We start from the raw sequence: 20,991 nt of genomic DNA, 5'->3' as shown, positions 1-20,991 counted from the left end.
GTAGTTTCATGGGAAAACATATTATTTTGATCATTTAAACATAGTCCATCGGAAGTCTTAAGAAAACAAGTTCAGATTTTTAAAAAGGGCATAAAATTGCATAGCTTAAAAGATATTTCTGTTATCACTAAATATTGGTATATAGTAGAACTGTGATAATAAATATACGTCTAAAAACTTACAGGAGTAACATTTTCTTATTATTTGTGTAAGTGGGTGTACTAAAAAGCTATGAAATTCCTCTTGTAGTGGTATTTCATGCTGCCATGGTGTGCCACTGGAGCTGCCAAGGAAATTGTTCCCAATTTCCTCATTGATTAACTAAGAAAGGCTGTCTTTTACCCAATTTATGAGAACCATTACTAGAAGGAATAATCAAAATAAAATAAAACTGGCAGTGACTAAAATTGAATGTGGCAAAATGTGTTATAGATTTTTCTAACAATGAGAGCTGCAAAATTGGTTGATTAAAAAAAATCAGTCTTAGTAGGAAAAAATTAAAAATTGCAAAAACTAAAATCAGTGACTCTGTATATAAACCTTATCAATAAATTTTAAGATTTACATCAAAAATATGTAAAATGAATTTGATGGGAATATTTTAAGTAAAACAAGCAAACCAGAAGATAAAAAAAGACAAAAAATCAATATCAAGATTTGACCAAGTAATTCAATTGGCTTAACGGTGTTCACCTCAGATTTTGCTTTCTGGACAAAAATTTAATATTGGTATAATTTTCATTATGTTTATATTCACAATGAGTCAAAATGTATTCAGGGTCAATGTGTCTGTGCCATCAATCAACAAAATCACAATGGAACAAACACCTGAAAAGGTAACCTAACATATGGCCTGTGCTAATTAAATAATATAGCCCAAGAGTGCTACAAGAGTAGAACCACTAGAGAACATCCTATGGATGCCTAAGCTGAGACCAGTTGGAAAAATAGTCTCTAAGCTGGATTTCTAAATAGGCAAAGGAAGATGAGATGAACAGTTTTATCCAAAGGGCATAGGAAGGATAACCCACCAGGCTTTCAAGGGACTTTATAAAACCAGCAACCCAGCCAGGCACAGTGGCTCACACCTGTAATCCCAGCACTTTGGAAGGCCGAGGGAGGCGGATCACAAAGTCAGGAGTTCAAAATCAACCTGATCAACATGGTGAAACCCCGCTCCTACTAAAAACAAAAAATTTAGCCAGGCAAGGTGGTGTGCACCTGTAATCCCAGCTATTCAGGAGGCTAAGGCAGGAGAATCTCTTGAACCTGGAAGGCAGAGGTTTCAATGAGCCAAGATTGCGCCACTGCACTCCAGCCTGGGCGACAGAGCAAGACTCTGTCTAAAATTTAAAAAATAAATAAAAATAAAAAACCAGCAACCCTGTGACCAAAGGCTCATTTAGTAGAGGCACTGGCACTAAAGTTGTGAAGGGACATTAAAGTTTGTTTCAGAGTGAGTTCTGTGGCCTTACCTTCACAATTCAGAATCTGTCCCAGTTCTCCCTAGTACATATGCCATTGTTTAACTAAATTGAGCATTTTGACACTAGGCGCTTAGAAAAAATCTCACATGTTGGATTTATGAATAAAATTTAAAGTATTTACAGCACCAATCACCCACCCACCCCATTTTCCCACTTGGACCCCAGGTAGAAGACTCTGGTAAATGCAACCGTACTTTCCCTTGAACAGGTGTAGCTACTGTTAATGGAACCTCTTGAACAAGGACTTCCTCCTGAGTCCTCATATTTCTCTTCCTGGGTGTCAGAGCATTATTCCAATAAGAGGCATGTGTCTCTAGCTATAGGATCCCCAACTTGTATAGCTTAGTCCCTGCTTCTGATACTCAAAGCAGAGTTCAAGACTGTTAAATCGGAAGTGCTGTAGAGGGAAGAACTTATTTCTCATTGACCTCTTTCCAGAAGGAAGATTCTAATTACTTTTTCTTTCCTAGAGAATGTTTTCAAATTTTTTATTACAAATAATTTTAATGAAACGCAAAACATCAAGAGAAGAGCATAATGAATTCCATGGACCTATCTCCCATGTTCAACAGTTACCAATTCATGGCCAATCTTTGCTCCATCTATACTTTCCCCATCTCCCTTCTCTCTAATCTTGAATTATTTAGAAACAAACCCCAGTTATCATAAATTTATTCTGTAAACATTTGTGTACATCACTGAAATGTAACATTTCTTTTTCCTTTTATTAATCTTTTTTCTTTCTGTGCTTCACAGTCGCTGATGTTTTTTTCCTGTGGTTTTTGTGATTTTAATTCCAATCAGTGGGTTTTTCATTTCTGATATTATATTTTTCAATTATTAAAATCTTACTTGGTTCTCTTTTATATCTCCCATTTCCTTTCTCATCATTTTTGTATTTTCCTTTAAATCCTTGAACATATTTACAGTAACTGTTTTGAAGCCTTGACTCCTAACTCCACCATCTCTGTCATTCCTGGGTTGATTTCTATTGACTAATCTTGCTACCTAATTATGGATGACCTTTTCCTGCATCTTGAAATGTTTGGTAATTTTTTGTTGAATGATGGGCACTCTGCATGTTATGATTGTGAGCCTCTGGATTTTGTCTTCCTTCAAAGTTTTCAGCATTATTCTGACAGGCTGTTATGTCACTTGTGACGAGTTTGATCCATGTAAAGCTTTCTCATAGTGGATCTGGAGAAGACTTACTGTAAAGACGGTTTATCTTTGTACTATAGAGACACACTTCTGGGGTCTCTATTGAATGCTCTGGGTAATCAACAAGGAGTGTCAACTCTGGATGATCAGAGCTCAAGTATCTCCCCACTCTGGGTGAGCTCTGAAAACTGTTTGGCTTACAGCTCCTTGGCAGTTGTTTGTGGAGTTTCTCTCTATGAATTCATGACTTAGTTTTCAGCAAACATTCCAAAGAACCCCTATTTAAATTTGTGGTGTCTTTTGTTTGTTTAGTTTTGTTTGGTTTCTTTCTTTGCTTGCTTGTTTCTGCATACTGCCCTTCTCTCTGGAGCTCTGCCACACAACATGTAATCACCTCAGCCTTCCAAAACCCCATTCTGTCTCTTCAACTCAGTGAGACTGCCTGCTACGCTTCTGGGATCCCTCTCCATGCACTACAGACTGGAATGCGCCTCCAGAAAGCAAGCTATGGTGGTCATATGGCTTGCCTCACTTGTTTCCCTTTACTTAGGGATCACAGTCCCATGCTGCCTATTTCCAATGCCTAAAAATAGTTATTTATGTTTGCTTTTGTTTTGTTTTTTGTTTTTTAACCTGTTTGTTACTCCATCCAGGCTAGTAACAGAAATCAGAACACTTTTTCTAAAAGAGAACCAGAAAAACATTATCAAGCCTAAAAGAAAACTAATAATATCTTAGTATCTTCAAATATCCAGCCAATAATCAAATTTATCTCATTGAGAGAGGGGAGTTGAATAAATATCCACATGACTTGCTTCCCCTCCTGCTTCAAATCACTTTTCAAATTTCACCTTATCAGAGTAGTTGAGCAGGTAAGAGCATGCCCTCTTATCCCTCTACTCTGATAAGGTAAAAGCATTCCAGGCAGAAGGAATAGTATGTGTTTAAACCTGGATTCAGGAGCAAGCTGGACATGTTCAAGGAACAGCAAAGAGACTAGTGTGGCTGATGTAGATGAATGAGGAGAAGAGAAGTAGAGATGAAGTCAGAGGAGGTAGCCTTTGGAGAGTTTTCAGCACAAAAGTGACATCATATGACTTCAGTTTTTAAAGGCTCACTGACTGTTATGTAGAGAACAGGTGACTGTGAGATATGAACAGAAGTAAGGAGACCAATTAGGAGGCCACTGCAGTAATTCAGACAGGAAGGAAATGGTCGGTTTGGGGAGGTGGCATATTGTGATTACATTTTGAAGGTAAAATCAATAACACTTACAATTGGATTGTGTATGAGATGTGAGAGAAAGAGAGCAGTCAAGAACAATTCCAGGTGTTCAGTTCAAGCAATGGCACATTAGGAAGCCATTTACTAAGACAGGAAAGACCAGAGGGGGAGCAGTTTGCAGGGGGAGTAGAGATGAAAACCAAGACTTGAGTTTGAGACACATATTTAGACATTCATGTGGAAATGCCAAGTAGCAACTGAATATACATGCCTGAAGTTCACAGGGGAGAATGGGGATGAAAACATAAATTTGGACATATCAGTTCATTTAAATGATACAATATCATTGTAACTATGAATGTGAGCAGAGAACTGAGGACCAAGCCCCAGAGCACAACAATGTTTAAAGCATGGGAAGATGAGAAGTATCCAGCAAAGAAGGCTGAAGTAAGAGAAGAACCAAGAGCGTGCTGGCCCAGATGCCAAAGTATCTGTAGCAAGAACCAGGGAGTGATGACAATGTCAAATGCTGCTAATGAGACCAGAGACCTGACCATCAGCTTCGGAAGCAAAGTCCCTGAGTAGGCAACAGGGAATGGGATTTAGTGTGGAAGTAGAGGACTTGGCCTTAGCAGGAGAGTGAACACTTCACTCACTGTAACGGGAGAAAAGGTGAAGTTGACAGCACAGTGCAGGTGGACTGGGAGATGCAGTAGTGGGAACATGCACAAGTTATTTTCCGATATTTTCTATTTTCTCAATTTTTTTACTCAATAAATATTTTCTAGTTATTAGGCACTATATTATATACCAGGCACCGTGTCAGGTACTAGGGAAGCAGCTATAAATAGAATTACATTATCTTGTTCTTAATAGCGTCTGGAGCTCCTTAATTATTATAAAAATAATAATAACCTTTGAGAGACAGATTTGAGCACTGTGTTTATGAGAAGGGTCTTTGTGCTGGTGCATCCTGAGCTCCGGCATGTGATCCACTCTCTGTTCAGATGTGGAAAGGTATGAGGTAGCATCAGGCCTCTGCTGATGAAGACTTGAATTCTGCTCCTAGGCACCCCCAAGAAGGCCTTGTATGAGCTGGAAAAACAACAGCACAGTTCTTTTCTCCCACGACATACCACATTCATAAATGAAGTACTTTGAACAGACTGATTATAAAGACACCCAAACCATTACTCCCTCTTTATCAGAAGCAACTCTAGAGTTGGAAAGAACCTCAGGACCCTAACAAGTCCAAAGTACTTTCAGGAATGGAGAGTTTGGCCACAAAGGGCTGAATGTCCCTTGTCCAGGTCTCCTTGCTGCGTCCCTTCCCAACCCCATGACTTAGTCTGTTCTCAAGGCAGGAGCTAGAGTGATCCATTTAAAATGTAATTGAATCTTCTCATTGTTTGCATCAAGACTCCAGTGGCTTCCCACTTCCCTCAGAATGACAGCCAGTGTCATTATAATGGCCTATGATGCTCTCAGCTCTCCACTCCATCTCTATGACCTCCTCTTCCATCACTGTCCACCTCACTCACTCTGTTTCAGCCTGCTGGTCTCCCTGCCTTGCACTGCTTCTGCCTAAGAACCTTTGCCCTGGCTGTTCCCTCTGCCTGGAGAGTTCTTCCTGCATGGATCTACATGGCTCACTCCCTCACCTCCTCAGGTCTCTACTTAACAGTATCCTCCACAGAGTGAGGTCTTTCAACCCAAGCTATTTAAATTTCCAAGTCCTCTCACCCCTACTGTCCTCCTAGTCCCTCTTTTTTGTTTCTCTGCATAACCATTAACGCCTCTGACAATACCATATGCTCTATTTTGTTTCCTGCCTATCTCAATTGATACTGATATTTCTATAACCACATAGATTTGTAGCTGACTCCTTTCATCTTCTGTTTAACTGTAACCCTCTCTCCACATGGTCATCTGGTTTTCCCCATCACCTCTTTCAATGGCCACTTGTGTTGACAATAACTTACTTCCCAATCCCCTCATCCTATGGGGCATTTGGTTGTTCCTCTTTTGATTTACAGTTCTATAGGAAGGCGAAACCCAATTGGAAATACATTCCTCCTGTCCTCCACATACTTTGTCCAGTTAACAGCAGAATTTTGAGAAAATTCTAGATTACCATTCCACGATATTTAAGGTATGAGCAGAGAAAGTGAAAGCCACAAGGAAACTAAGAAGACAGAGCCAGAGAGGCAAAGAAAACCCAGGAGAATATAGTGAGGAGCAAGACTGAGGAAGGAGGGACAAATTTGCTGGTAGACATGTATAGCCTGGAGAGCCATCAGTTCAGGAGAGGACTAAATGAACCAGTGACCACTGCTTCTTCCAGCCTGGAGAATCTCTAACATCCACACATACCATAGGAACCTGTCTTTGTTGCTTGCATTATAAGCAGTGATTCCAGGGTAACTGCAAGAATAACAAGCTTATATTAAGCTTTTCTACTGGAGATTATAGCACCAGAGATGTTCATCTGAGGACTGTATAATAATGCTAGTAGTTCTCAGAAAGCTGTCAGAGGCTTGGAGGCTAGCAAGCCTCTCCATAACGCATGTGATTTCTCCATCTAGGAGTAAATGCCCAGTATGGTAGTAAAATACATTTAAAATGCTAGATAGGAGAAGAGCTTGGGAGTGTGTCCCTTTCTCTTTGGTGGTTTTGCCTCTCTGAATGGTGGTTGGCACAAAGGTGGAGCTCAACAATGTCTGTTAAGTGGGTGAATGAGTTCCTAACCAGTGAGAGTAAGCTTGTTCCCAGTGGAGGGCAAGGCAGGAGACAGCACAGTGGACAACAAGGCTCCTGGGCTGCCTGTGTGGCTTCGGACAACTTACTTGCCACCTCCATAGGTGAGTTTCTTCATCTGTAAAGTGGGGATAATTACAGTAGCTATCTATCAGACTATTATGAAGACTTAGCATTTATTAAGTACTTACAAAGGGCCTGGCTCCTACAAGGTGCTCAATGATTGGGGGCTACTATAATTAGAAAAGAAGAGGAGGAAGAAGAGGAGGAGCTTTGTTAGAAAATTTTTGAATCTATTAATATCATCCTCTTGCCTGAAAAACAAATGAACCCTGAGTATGTCTAAGGCCCAAATTTGTTGCAAAGGACCTCCTATTGAGATAGTGTTTTGATGTTAGGACTTGTGGGTTCAGAGTCACTATGCATATTCTCTCTCCTGTGAGTTCAAACTGGGGACCAATGGTGAGAAGTTGGCCTGAGAGAACACAGAGGCAGATGCAATGCCCTGGGACAGTAGCCCCTGGGGGCCAGGACCATTTAAAGAATGTGCATACTTAAGTCTCACAGGACTTTGAAGGGGGAGCCCTTCTGAATACCATGTGAGGCAGGGATAGGAGTGAACTGCCTTTTAGCTGTCAAGCTCCATCTCCACAGCCCACAGGACATTACTCAGAACCTGCCTATAAGAAGCTACTCATTTCCCTTGAGGCTTCCTGGCACTTCCCAGCCTGTTCCACTGCCAGGAACCCCTTCTTTATTATGTGACCTTGTTCTCTAGGCTCCAGGCAACCCTGAGTGAGGGGAATTTTGCCTGAAGGAGGCTCAAGAGTAGGGAGGAGGGTGGAGGCACACGCTTACCCCTTGAGCCCTGGTCTCTAAACACTCCTCTGATTGGCATACTGGAAGCAAAAGACCACGGGGCTCAGCTTGGATATAAAATGCTGAACTATCCTTGGCACTTTGGAGGCAGGGGGCTTAATTTCACTCACTGAAATACTTAATTTCACACATTTCCTTTTTCATTAAGCATTCCTGCTGTCCAAACCCTTGGGCCCATGTTACTTTTACTTATGGCCCTAGAATAATTTAAATTCATCTGGGTGAATTAATATTTAAATCTAAGAAGACTCATGCAGACATTTGACCACGGAGGAAGTGATTCGCAATGCCCAATGAGAAGCTACTATATGGGTCAGAAAAGTTAGTTTTCTGAAAATAATTTGCATTTCAGATTCATAGAGCTTTTAGTACTTGAAGTTACCTCCAAACTCCAAATTCATTCATTTTAAAATATAGAATCTAAGACCCACAGCAAATCAAGGGACTTAGCCAAAGTCGTACTCCTAATAAGTAGCCAAGCTAGAACTTGAACCCAGGGCCTCCTGAATTAAAGCCAATCATTCAAGTTACAGCCTGTGACTCTCCTAGTGCCAGGCTAAAAGCAGTTCCATTCAGACACTGAGAATTTTAATTTGGGGGTAGAGGAAAGCAACAAACACTATTTTTCTATCCATTAAAAATGGGTTTTTAAAATCCATTTTAAAAATATCTGTTGCACAGTCACAGATGAAAGCACATTTCAGTGTTAAGAAATTACTTCACTGAATTATCACAAACATTTTGATATGGGATACTTGAGACATAGCTTTGTTAACAAAAAAGGAGGGGGCTGGTTCTGCCCTACCATTATAGGGTAAACATACCTGCAATGTTTTTTTAATATTTCCTATTGTGGGAATTCCAATTTGATACAAATATGCAGATTTTCATTAAATAAAGCCATGATTCTTCTCCAAACAGCTGCTCTCAAATTACTCTTCTCCTTAGAAAAACATTTCAGGCCGGGCGTGGTGGCTCATGCCTGTAATCCCAGCACTTTGGGAGGCCAAGGTGGGAGGATCACGAGGTCAGGAGTTTGAGACCAGACTGGCCAATATGGTGAAACCCCATCTCTACTAAAAATACAAAAATTAGCCAGGCATGGTGGCATGTGCCTGTAGACCCAGCTACTCAGGAGGCTGAGAGAGAAGAATCGCTTGAACCCAGGAGGCGGAGGTTGCAGTGAGCCAAGATCGCACCACTGCACTCCAGCCTGGGTGACAGAGCGACAGTCTGTCTCAAAAAAAAAAAAAAAAAAGAAAAGAAAAATATTTTAAATCCTTCTATTTCATGGGCCATTTTCAACAGAAAGGGAAATTTTCTGATTAAAATAATCCCTGGGCATAGTCCCAGACAAGTAAAGGTGATCAGCTCATCACTCAAATGTGCCCACATGTGAGCCTGTGAGCAAGTCAGCGAGTGAGCCTGTGAGCAAGTCTGACCAGGGCAGAGCCCTCATTACTGTCTACTTCCAGCATTATCTATGATACCGGGCTTTTTCAGCAGCTGGACCCTTAAAGACCACCGTATTATGTAGGCATCTGTGAGTGTGCTTGGATTAAGGTCTGGGAAAAAGAAAGGAAGAAACACAAGCAAATGGTTGGGTGGAACTGCGGAGGACTGTTGGGTGGGCCTGCTTTGCAAGAGTACAGGGTATATGAAAACTGTGGAATATCATAGGAAGGAATGATAGCCTAGCTTTGGAGTCTGGACTTTATCTTGGTATCATGAGGAATACACCACAGGTATCTGAAAAGAGAAGTGACCACGCTATGACCCAAACTTCATGAGGTCAGAAAATAGAGTGGAAGACTAAAAGAGCAAGATGGATCTGATGTCCACTAGAGGAGGATCTGCAGAACTGCAGTGATCCCTGGTGCCAGTCAGAAGAGTCAGGGGTGCAAGAGTGGGAATACTGGGTAAGGGTATGACACAGTCAGGGTGGGAGGGACGGGGAGGCCAGCTTGAGGAATGTAATACTGGCACTGAAAAGACATCCACTAACCCACTAACAGTAGTCTCTCTCTATAGGGGGAATTCAGCTTTGAAGTTCTTAAGGAAAAGTAGGAAGATATTCATCTGTGAGACATATACAAGGAAATGAAGGACAAAGTTTCAGGTCTTACTTGAGGTCAGAGGCAAGAATGCGAACAGCCAAAAACCTGAAAAGCTACAGCCTTTAAGGAGTGGGCAGAGTTAGAAAAGCAGCAAAGAGGCCGGGCGCGGTGGCTCAAGCCTGTAATCCCAGCACTTTGGGAGGCCGAGACAGGCGGATCACAAGGTCAGGAGATCGAGACCATCCTAGCGAACATGGTGAAACCCCATCTCTACTAAAAAATACAAAAAATTAGCCGGGCGAGGTGGCGGGTGCCTGTAGTCCCAGCTACTCGGGAGGCTGAGGCAGGAGAATGGCGTAAACCCGGGAGGTGGAGCTTGCAGTGAGCTGAGATCCGGCCACTGCACTCCAGCCTGGGCGACAGAGCGAGACTCTGTCTCAAAAAAAAAAAAAAAAAAAGCAGCAAAGAAAGCTGAAGAGGAGCAATGGGGGGCGGCGGGGGCAGGAGGTGCCAGGGAAAGCTGGCCTTCATGTCTGATGAACATGGCTGAGGGACTGCCAAAAGAGGCTATCGGTGTTAGCCTCTAGGGAGTGTGGTCACTGAGCTGGAATTGTTTCACTCACCGACCAGCTGGTGATTCTTTTACCACGTGAATCCCTCTAAATATACAGGTTAAGTGTAGCACGGTTCCACATCAAAGCTCTCCCAGATGTGAGTAGTCATAAGACTCTTTGATGACATAAAATGTTCAAGAGTCTTTTCTACACATTAACTGATTTGAGCCCAGTTTTATTTCCTGGAGAGCCAGAAGAGTATGGCGGTCAAGAACATGAACTCTAGAAGCAGACCTTCTGGGTTCAAATTCCAGATCTCCTGCCTCCTAGCAAGGCACATTACAACCATCTGAGGCGCTGTTTCATTAGCTGTAAAAATAGGATAATAGCAGAATGTACTTTATAGGGTTGTTGCAAAGATTTAAGACAATATATATATACACATGGCAGTGCCCAAAACATAGTAGGTGCTCAAACTGAAACTGAATAGTTACGTTTTAATACAGGCATACCTCAAGGATAGTGCAAGTGCAGTTTCAGACCACTACAACAAATCAAGTACCCCAATAAAGAAGGTCCCAGGAATTTTTTGGTTTCCCAGTGCACAGAAAAGTTATATTTACATTATACGGTGGTCTATTAAATGTGCAATAGCATCATGTCTAAAAAAAGTGCATACCATAATTTTAAAATTACTCTGTTGCTAAAAAATGCTAACAATCATCTGAGCCTTCAACAAGGCATAATCTTTTTGCTGGTGGAGGATCTTGCCTCAATGTTGATGGCCACCGACTGATCAGAATGGTCATTGTTGAAGGTTAAAGTGGCCATGACAATTTCTTAAGACAATAAAGTTTGCTGCATCAACTCACTTTTCCTTTCACCAAAGATCTCTCTGTAGCATGCAATGCAGTTTAATAGCATTTGACCCAAAGTAGAACTTCTTTCAAAATTAAACTCAATACCCTCAAGCCTTGTTGCTGCTTTGTCAACTAAGTTTACAGAATATTCTAAATCCTTTGTCATCATTTTAACAACGTTCACAGCATCTTCACCAGTAGACTCTCAAGAAACCATTTTCTTTGCTCATCAATAAGAAACAATTCCTCATCCATTGAAGTTTTATCATGAAATTGCAGTAATTTAGTCACATCTTGGGCCCTACTTCTAATTCAAGCTCTCTTATTTCCATCACAACTGCAGTAACTTCCTCTACTGAAGTATTGAACCCCTCAAAGTTATCCATGAAGGTTTGAATCAACTTCTTCCATTTAATGTTGATATTCTGACCTTCTACCATGATTCTCTAATGTTTTTAATGGCATCTAAAATGATAAATCCTTTCCAGTAGGTTTTCAATTAACTTTGTCCAGAGCCATTAGAAGGATCATTATCTATGGCAGCTATGGCCTTATGAAATGTATTTTTTAAAATAATAAGACTTGAAAGTCAAAATTACTCCTTGATCCACGGGCTGCAGAATGGATACTATGTCAACAGGCATGAATACAATGCTAACCTCCTATACATCTCGATCAGAGCTCTTAAGTGACCACATGCATTGTCCATGAGCAGTAATATTGTGAAAGAAAGACATTTTTTTCTGAGCAGTAAGTCTCAACAGTGGGCTTAAAATATTCAGTAAACCATGATGTAAACAGATATGCTGTCATCCAGGCTTTCTTGTTTCATTCATAGAGCACAGGAAGAGGAGATTTAGCATAATTCTTCAGGGCCCTAGGATTTTTGGAATGACACGTGAACACTGGCTTCAACTTAAAGTCACCAGCTGCAGTAGTCCCTAACAAGAGAGTCAGCCTGTCCTACGAAGCTTTGAAACCAGGCACTGATGTCTGCTCTATAGCTCTGAAAGTTCTAAATGGCATCTTCTTTCAAGATAAAGCTGTTTAATCTACATCAAAAATCTGTGGTTTACTGTAGCCACTGTTATCAATTATCTTAGCTAGATCTTCTGATAACTTTTTGCAGCTTCTACATCAGCACTTGGTGCTTCACCTTGTACTTTTATGTTATGGAGATGGCTTCTTTCCTTAAACCTTATGAACCAGACTCTGCTAGCTTCAAACTTTTCTTGGGCAGCTTCCTCACCTCTCTCAGGCTTCACAGAATTAGAGAGTGAGGGTCTTCCTCTGGTTTGGGCATTGGCTTAATGGAATGCTGTAGCTGGTTTAATCAACCACTCATGAGTTCACTGGGGTAGTACTTTTAATTTCCTTCAGTAACTTGTTCTTTGCATTCAGAACTTAGCTGTTTGACACAAAAGGCCTAGCTTTTGGCATATCTCAGCTTTTGACACACATTCCTCATTAACCATAATCATTTCTAGTTTTTGATTTAAAGTGAGAAATGTACAACTCTTCCTTTCATTTAACAGCTTAGACACCACTGTAGGATTATTAATTGGCCTAATATCAATATTGTTGAAATACTGGGAATAGGGAGGCCCAAGGGGAGGGACAGACAGGAAAATAGCAGGTCAGTGGAGCAGTCAGAACACACAAAACAGTTATTAAGCTTGCCATCTTATATGGTAGTGGTTCATGATACCTCCAATCAGTTACAATAGTAACATCAAAGATCACAAAGATCACTGGTCACAGACCAACCATAATGAATATAGTAATGAAAAGGTTTGAAATATTGTGAGAATTACCAAAATATGACATAGAGACACAAAGTGAGCACATGTTATTGGGAAAATGGCATCAATAGACTTTCCCAACACAAGGTTGCCACAAACCTTTAATTTGAAAAAAATACAGTATCTGTGAAGCACAATAAAGCAAAGTGCAATAAAAACAAGGTATGCCTGTAATTTAAAATAATTTAAATAGTATTAGTAATAATTTACTAATCAGTAAATGTGAAGGTATAGAATAGCGTTATTCAACAGAAATATAGGGCAAGCAACAACCATGAGCTATACAGATAATTTCAAATTTTCTAAAAGCCATATTATAAAGACAGGTGAAATTAACAATATACTTAACCTATCATATCCAAAATATTAATCACTGCAACATGTAACTGATGCAAAAAATTATTAATGAGATACTTTACATTCTTTTTTCATAGTAAGCATTTGAAATCTGGTGTGTACCTTACATTTACAGCACATCTCAAACTGGACCAGACACATTTCAAGTGCTCAGTATCCACATATTACTGGTGGCTATGGTATTGGACAGTACAGGTCTAGAAGGATACTCATCAACTATTAGCTCAGGCTACCTCACAGGGATAGCTTAGAGCAGGAGTCCTCAACCCCTGGGCCGCCAACTGTTACCATGTCTGTGGCCTGTTAGGAATCGAGCTGAACAGCAGGAGGTAATGCTGGCAGCATTACTGCCTGAGCTCTGCCTCCTGTCAGATCAGCAGTGGCATTAGATTCTCATAGGAGCCTGAAAACCCTATTGTGAATTATGCATGTGAGGGATCTCGGTTGCCATCCTATGAGAATCTCATGGCTGATGATCTGAGGTGGAACGGTTTCATTTGGAAACTATTCATTTGGAAACTGTGTTAAATTGTCTTCCATGAAACCAGTCCCTGGTGCCAAACGGGCTGCTGGCTTAGAGGAAGGCTGGGGGAACTAGTAACATTTTGTCTGTATATTTCTATATTGTTTAATATGTAACAATGAGGACATATATCTTTAAAATCCAGCGAGTTATGAAAGAGTAAGAAAAAATCTAATAACGCCAAATTAATGCTCATGACACAGAAATACAGAAGCATTCTAATCTGGGATTTAAAAACAAAACAACTGGGTTCTATGTCCAACAAAACCATAGTTCTAGGTTCTTGAGGCATTTGGGCATTTCTGTAGAATTTCGGGCATCGGGGGGACCTTCAGATAGCCCTTTACAATTCCCGGACCTCAGTTTCCCTATAGTTAATTTAGGACTCATTGATTCTTTAAGACCTCCCAGTTCTTAAAGTGTATAAGTGTCAGCAACTGTATTTCTCCTATATTCCCTCCAAGAATCTATCAACGAATGAGAACTCTCTCCTCACTTCCAGAGACAGTGTGTTTGTAAGCGCAAGGCGAAGTCTCGGGATATCCTGGGTAAAATCTGTCTTTGAACACACATTTCTGTCTGCCTCTGGCTATCGATGGTCCCAGTTCCAAAGAGCTGATATTTACATTTGTACTCTGCTTCCCTCCATGACCTCATGCGGAGGAACTGAATGCTAAGAGAGCAGAAAAATGAGCCTGGCCTTCTCCTTCTCCCACAGGAATGATTTGGTCCGAATGCAAGGAAATCTGGGAGGAGGGGCCGCGGGAGTACGTGCTGCACCTGTGGAACCTGCTAGATTTCGGGATGCTGTCCATCTTCGTGGCCTCCTTCACAGCACGCTTCATGGCCTTCCTAAAGGCCAGCGAGGCGCAGCTGTACGTGGACCGCCACGTGCAGGACGACACGCTGCACAATGTTTCACTTCCGCCGGAAGTGGCGTACTTCACGTACGGTGAGTCGGAGGGTGCTTTCCCTACTCCATTTTGGCGCTTCTGGGACATGGCCTTGGTGCTTCAGTGTGGCTGGAATTTGTAACGTCATTTATAATCATGTGATCCGTGATTTGTAATGTAGTCGACTTTGGCAGTTTCACTGTCAGTGCAGAGCATCCTTTCCACCTCAAAAAGACCCTTGGTCCTGGAAGTGTAGCCAGCAGAATAGAACATGGAATTAGTGACTTTGAGAAATCAATCTTTTTGTGTTAAGGATGAGTTTGTTTCTGAAAGGCCCTTGGGAACATTTCTGTAGTTTGTTTTTAAGAAACGTCTTGTTTCTGATATGCATCCAGGAGCACTAAAGGAATATGTATATGCAGAGGAATTTTCCTTCTATGTTGGATCCCTGTGTTTTGTGCAAAAATAAATCCTGCTTTCCCAGTTATTGCTTCGTGGCAAGATAGATTCTTAGAAGATACCTTAATTCTTGCAAAATACAAGGCCTTACTGTTTGATGTAGTAGATCGAGACTTTAGGAATACTAATAATAGTTATAACATATGTTTATTGATAACTTACTATGTGCCAGAAACTGGCAAGTAGTAGACATTTTATACACACAATTCTAATTCTTGCAAATAGCCCGGCAAAAAAAGGGTCCTTCTTTTGTCCCTATTTTAAACATGAAGAATCAGGTTTTTATAGCAGGGCTTTATGTAGGATTGCCTTGTATAGCAGGGAATCCTGGCCTGACATGATTTGAAAATCATGCTGAATGGCAGAGTAGTTACGTCCCCAAGCTTTGGAGTAGAAGAAACCTGAATTCAAATCCTAATTCAGTAGTTTACTGTGAGATATTGTTTACTTAACTTTTCTGAGCTCTGTTTTCTCATATGTAAAACAGATAATAATATCTATGTCAAAAGGTTTGTTTTGAGGGTTGAATAAAATAGTGTGTGTGAAGTGCTTTGCACTCTGCTGTGAAAATAGTAAATGCTCACTTAATGGTAGCAGTTATTATCTGCTTATTTTAACAGAAATTATGGCTTACTACTACCTTTTGAGTCATTTTCTTGTTCAAACACTGTAATTTCTGTACTGAAACAGAAAGATGTTGAAGGTTAAAGGAACAGTAGATACTTGTTAACAGTAAAAAGCAGCTGGACACTTAGTAGGCATTTATTAATGGCAGCTGCATCATCTTGAAGGGATTGAGTGCTGAATGTCCCTGTTACATGAACCCAGATGGCTCCGGGACCACAGAATCTTTGCGGTAAGATACAACAATGATTCTGTGGTCAGATACAACAATGATCTGCAGAGGGTTGTTTGCTTAATGCAAAAGCTGAGTAACTGCCCGTTTTCAATGTAGATTATGTTACATGTAAATGTGGTAGGGAACTCTCCACTGAGAAATGGAGAGTCTTGTAATATTACAAATCATCCACCCACCCAACCTCTGCCATTTTGGGGTTTGGCAAATTCAGACTTTCTTAAAGCAAAATAGCTTGGATATTATCCCCTCTGTCTTGTTCAGGGTTCATCAAGGAAAGATGAGAGAATATTGATACTGCGTTACGTGCTTTTCTTAATGCCATGATTCAGGCTGCAGTACTGTCCACTTCTGACTTCCGTTGCTTTTTGGGTTTTATTAAGGGTCTTACCCAACCCAAAGCATAGTACGTTATTGCTCTTGTTTTTGTAGTTCACCCTGTGCCCTTGGAAATCCTTTGGATTTCTGGCTTCACTTGTGCTCCAGTTACAAGACAAGAGAGCCCTCTTGTGGCCAGCTGGACAGTGGATCTTTCCAACCTCTACAGCACCAAATGGGCAGATACCAATTTTTCAGGTTGTGATAGGGCAGGGCAATTTTTCTCATGGAAATAGCTCTAAGAAGAAAACCCCTTTGTCCAAATCATCACAATGCTGTTCATTCTACGCTCATCACAACTCTTTACAAGTCAGTTCAAATGTAATGTTTTTCAATGAAAGTCCTGACCTGGTCATCAGGATCTGACAACAGCTAAATCTATCTGAGTAGATTATAAGAGTGTCTTGTTATTGTGACTGAGGTATAAGATGGTAAGCTAGAGGCTGCAGAAAAAAGAATTCCTTTTTGCCTTCTGTTTAATGAGAGAAGTTATGTTTTATTTTATCTTATCCAAATATTAATCCATAGAATATGACAGATATATTGGAAAACATATAATTTATTCTGCTTACTAGTCTTTCATGGATTTTTGAGGTATGACCTTGATGAGAACACAGAATCTGTAATGTTATTGTATTTCCAAATGCAATTTAGAATCACTCCATGAAACTTTGTGGCCTGGCTTCCTTTACTAAAGGTTTCTTACTGCTCTCTATTATTATAATTATTTAACAGAGTCTAGTTTTGCAAATAAAGAATAAAAGCCTCCCTCTTCAATCTCCCTTGGAATGCCACAAATTGCTGTGTAATATCCTTTCTAGCTGCATTTACTGGGCTCTGAAAAGGACCCCATACCCTAAATCCAATCTTAAAAATGGCAATAATGATATCTACTCTACAGGGCTGTTGTGAAAATTACAGCTAATGTAAGTGTAAGTGCTAATTTAGGTTTCTCAATATTTCTCAATTAATGTTTCACTCACCGTTTCTCAATGGGGACACTATTAGCTTTTCCAGCAAGGCAGTTTTCATGGTACAGATCTGTCCAGGGCATTGCAGGACATTAGCATCCCAGTAGTACTCCTATTCAGTCACTGTGACAACCAGAGACACCCCAACACATCCTCCGCAAGAAAAGTGCTGCCCTCACTTGAGAATCACTGACATATAATAGACAGCTGATTCATGACAGATGCTGCTCCTTGTACCATTAGAACTGCAATAGGAACACTTTGCAGGTTTGCTCTGCTGCAGAAATACCCATAGGGCAGCTCAGGTCCTTGTGGTCACAGTGACCACAAGCAGAGCCTTCCCAGCTCAGGATCAGTCCTAGGACCCTTGCCTACCTGGAACAGGGCTGTCGTGGCAAACCTGCCTGACTGGTCACGACTTTTGGGGACTTAGCTTAATCAAGGAGCAAATATCCCAGCACACAGTGTACCTGGGAAACAAAACCCAAGAGGATTTTCTCAGGCAAGATCCTTTAGATTCCTGGACCCCATGTGAGCTTATTTGTTCTGACCTGTGCCTGGTCTAAACATGTGGTTAAAAGTTTATCCAGTCATTTGACAAACATTTATCCATACCTGCTGTGTGCCAGACCCTGTGCTGAGCACTTTACATGTATGATTTCATTTCATCCTCTCCACAGTCCTGTGAGATGGATATTATCCATAATTTGAGATGAGGAAAATAAAGCTCAAAATGTTAGTTAATTGTCTCTCAGAGGCACGTGGCCAGTAGGTGGATGGGCCACATTCAGTCTCAGGGCTGTCTGACTCCAAGTCCATGCTCTTGCCCATCTCTCTCCTCGCACTGCCTCCCCAGTGAGTGGGACAGCTCCTGAGCATGGAGCTAAACACTGGTGAGGGAGACAATAGCAAGTGGTCCGGTGAATGCGAAGACATGGAGGGTGCACAGCATACCATGAGAGCACAGACAGAAACTGGGAACCTGCCCAGCCTGTGGTGGGGGTAAGAGGGATCACAGAAGTCTTCCTGAAAGAGGTGATGCCTGAGCAGAATCTTAGAGGAGGATTCGGAATGAATCATACCTCGAAGTGAGAGAAGAGTGTTCCAGGCAGATGGTCCAGCACATTCCAAGAGGGAGGGTCCAACTTCTGAGTATTGGGATTAATTTAAGGACAAGGACAAGAATGGCAAATGATACAGTTGGAGACCTCTAAAGATGCCTAACTGCTTTCTCTTCTAGAATAGATCCTGTGGCTTAATGAGTAACCCAGATTGTTTTCTTTTAGCCAGGGACAAGTGGTGGCCTTCAGACCCTCAGATCATATCAGAAGGGCTCTATGCGATAGCCGTCGTGCTGAGCTTCTCTCGCATTGCATACATCCTGCCAGCCAACGAGAGTTTTGGGCCCCTGCAGATCTCCCTAGGGAGAACTGTGAAAGATATCTTCAAGTTCATGGTCATTTTCATCATGGTATTTGTGGCCTTCATGATTGGGATGTTCAACCTGTACTCTTACTACCGAGGTGCCAAATACAACCCAGCATTTACAACGTGAGTATCCGAGGGCTTTCCCTTGAGGTTTACCCTGGGCTTCCTGGGAATCTTTGGGAGTCTCCTGAAGGTGACTTCTTGCAGAGACTGCTGTTTCCTTGCTATTTCTCAAGGTTAAAGGCAACTTTATTCAAGGATGGCTTACAGTTCAGGTTCTAGAGTTGAACAGAAGAGTTGAGTTAAATCCTCACTTTGCCACTTGCATTCCATGTGTCCAAGAGTATGTTCCCATTTAGAAAAAAAAAAATTACCTGTAGGAATGCTACGTTTTCTAGGATTTGACATTTTCAACAATCAGGAATTACTGTATTGCATAAATGGAAAGACCACTACTAAAAACAGAATGCCATTAATAGAATGTTGTCTTTTGTTTCCAAAGTTTATATACTAGAGTGATGTGAAAATAATAAAAGCAAGATATTTTGTGGTAAACTTTGGAGGCAGTTAGGACTGCAATCCATGAGTTATCTCAGGCTAAACAATGCAGCAGCAAGCATGCTGGCGAGTATTCTTGGGGCAAAGGGGAGATGGGTTAACATCTCTGAGACTTCATTTTCTCATTTTTAAAATGGTGATAATAACAGTACCCTCTTCATAGGGATCGTGCAAGGATTCAGCGAGATGATGTAACTCACATGGTAAACTCTCAAAACATGGTAAAAAATATTATTACTATTATTATTGTCTTAGCCTATGTTACCTAGAAAACAGAACTCTGGGTAAAAGATGCATGCTAACACTTTATTAGAGCAAGGGAGTTGCGATCTCAGGGAAATAAGACTGAAGGAAAAAGGAAAGTGAAGAATGGGAGGAGGGAAAGCAAGTACAAGGTGTGGCTGCATGAGAGGTGTGTGAAGTGAGGATGGGGAAAGCAAATCCAGGCAGCTGCCCTGGCCACCATCCACCAGAATACACAGCCTGGGCATGATGGACCTCTCCAGGAGGACTATCTGGAAGTACCACATCTCAGAATAGCCCATCAGGCTGAGAAATAGAGAATTTATCATCCAGATCAGTCCCATCTGCTGTCTCTCATTAGCCACTCCATAGGACATTAACTCACCTACACCTACACTTCCCGGGCAGCCCTGGGGAAGCCATATCCACACAGCATGGGAGGCAGGTCTGTGAGCGGTTGCGTCACAGCTCTCCATGCTTGGCTGGGCAAGCCAGGTCTTGTGCGTGGGCACCAGCAAGTCCTGCAGTATCATGTGCCTCTGCAGCAGGAAGGAAGGCCCATGTCAGAGAGGCAGGAGGCATGCAGCCTGAGCATGAGGCAAGACGCTGAAATTGGGATCCAGAAGTAGCTGCTGGGAGTGCTCCAGAAAGCAGGCAGAGTAACACAGTGGCATGCCCATCCCCCCAGGGTGGAAGTGGTGATGGAGCTCTCTCAGCCTGTGTCCACAAAGATCCAAAGTTCCTCCCTTGGAGGTGGGGGCAGGGCAGGATGCCAGGTAGTCTCCTGGAGCGCCAGCCATCAGCAGCACCGAGAAGGGTCGAGTGGAAGAGTGTGGAAGACTTGAATATACTTCCTGATGCAGGTATATTCTGGCCGGTGAACTTAAGTCATTTGATTTATCTGAGTCTCTGTGTCCTTGTCTATAAAATGAAAATAAGATTTCCCACCTTATTCACAAATACCTTTGTGGATAAATGAGGATGTTTACATAAAGTGCCTGAAACACAGAAGTGTTTCCAGTCCATGTCCTGCCCCAGACCCACTCAGCTCCAGAACTTCTCCTTGCCTTCACCAAGCTCTTGCCCAAAATCTTGAAAGGAGGATAGTCAGGTTTTCAGCCTTGTGGAATCCCAGCACAGCAGCCAGGATCAAAGGGACTAAGCACTTCCTGAAACTTGTCCCCAGGAAGCCCTGAGTGGCCTAGAATGTGTTTTCCAGCTAGTGGAAATAGCTCTGAGCCCTGCCACTCAGACTCCCTAAGCAATTTCCAGGTTGCTGCAGGGCCTCATCTTACTCTTCTGGAGAAATCACCCATTAAGGTAAGATACATGTCTCTAAGAACCAAGTACAATGAACTCTGTGCCACTCCGCTCAGAATCATGAACTGCGCTACCCCACTCAGCTGAAACTACCTAAAAGAGTGGAACTCTGGTGCTGCTGAACCATAGAAGCTGTTACTCCCTGAAGCAAAGAAGTAGTTTGTGTGTCACAGAGAATAGGTGCCAGGCCCAGTGCTGATAAATGCACCTGAGAGGGGCTTGGC

The 20,991-nt window shown here is 41.7% G+C and overlaps 1 protein-coding gene across 3 annotated transcripts in view; it reads left to right on the top strand.

Moving 5' to 3' along the window:
• The window catches only part of TRPC7 (transient receptor potential cation channel subfamily C member 7), a 141,684-nt gene that overhangs the window by 87,878 nt on the left and 32,815 nt on the right, over positions 1-20,991 (top strand). For all 3 annotated transcript variants that reach the window (XM_025388287.1, XM_025388286.1, XM_025388285.1), the window contains 2 exons: positions 14,380-14,613; positions 18,505-18,769. In XM_025388287.1, the coding sequence (XP_025244072.1) occupies positions 14,380-14,613; positions 18,505-18,769 (499 nt within the window). The remainder of the gene's footprint in view (positions 1-14,379; positions 14,614-18,504; positions 18,770-20,991) is intronic.

Source organism: Theropithecus gelada, chromosome 6, assembly GCF_003255815.1.
Source record: "Theropithecus gelada isolate Dixy chromosome 6, Tgel_1.0, whole genome shotgun sequence".
Taxonomy (NCBI): Eukaryota; Metazoa; Chordata; class Mammalia; order Primates; family Cercopithecidae; genus Theropithecus; species Theropithecus gelada.
The sequence above is the reverse complement of the archived record's forward strand: the minus strand, read 5'-3'. Positions and strand labels throughout refer to the sequence as shown.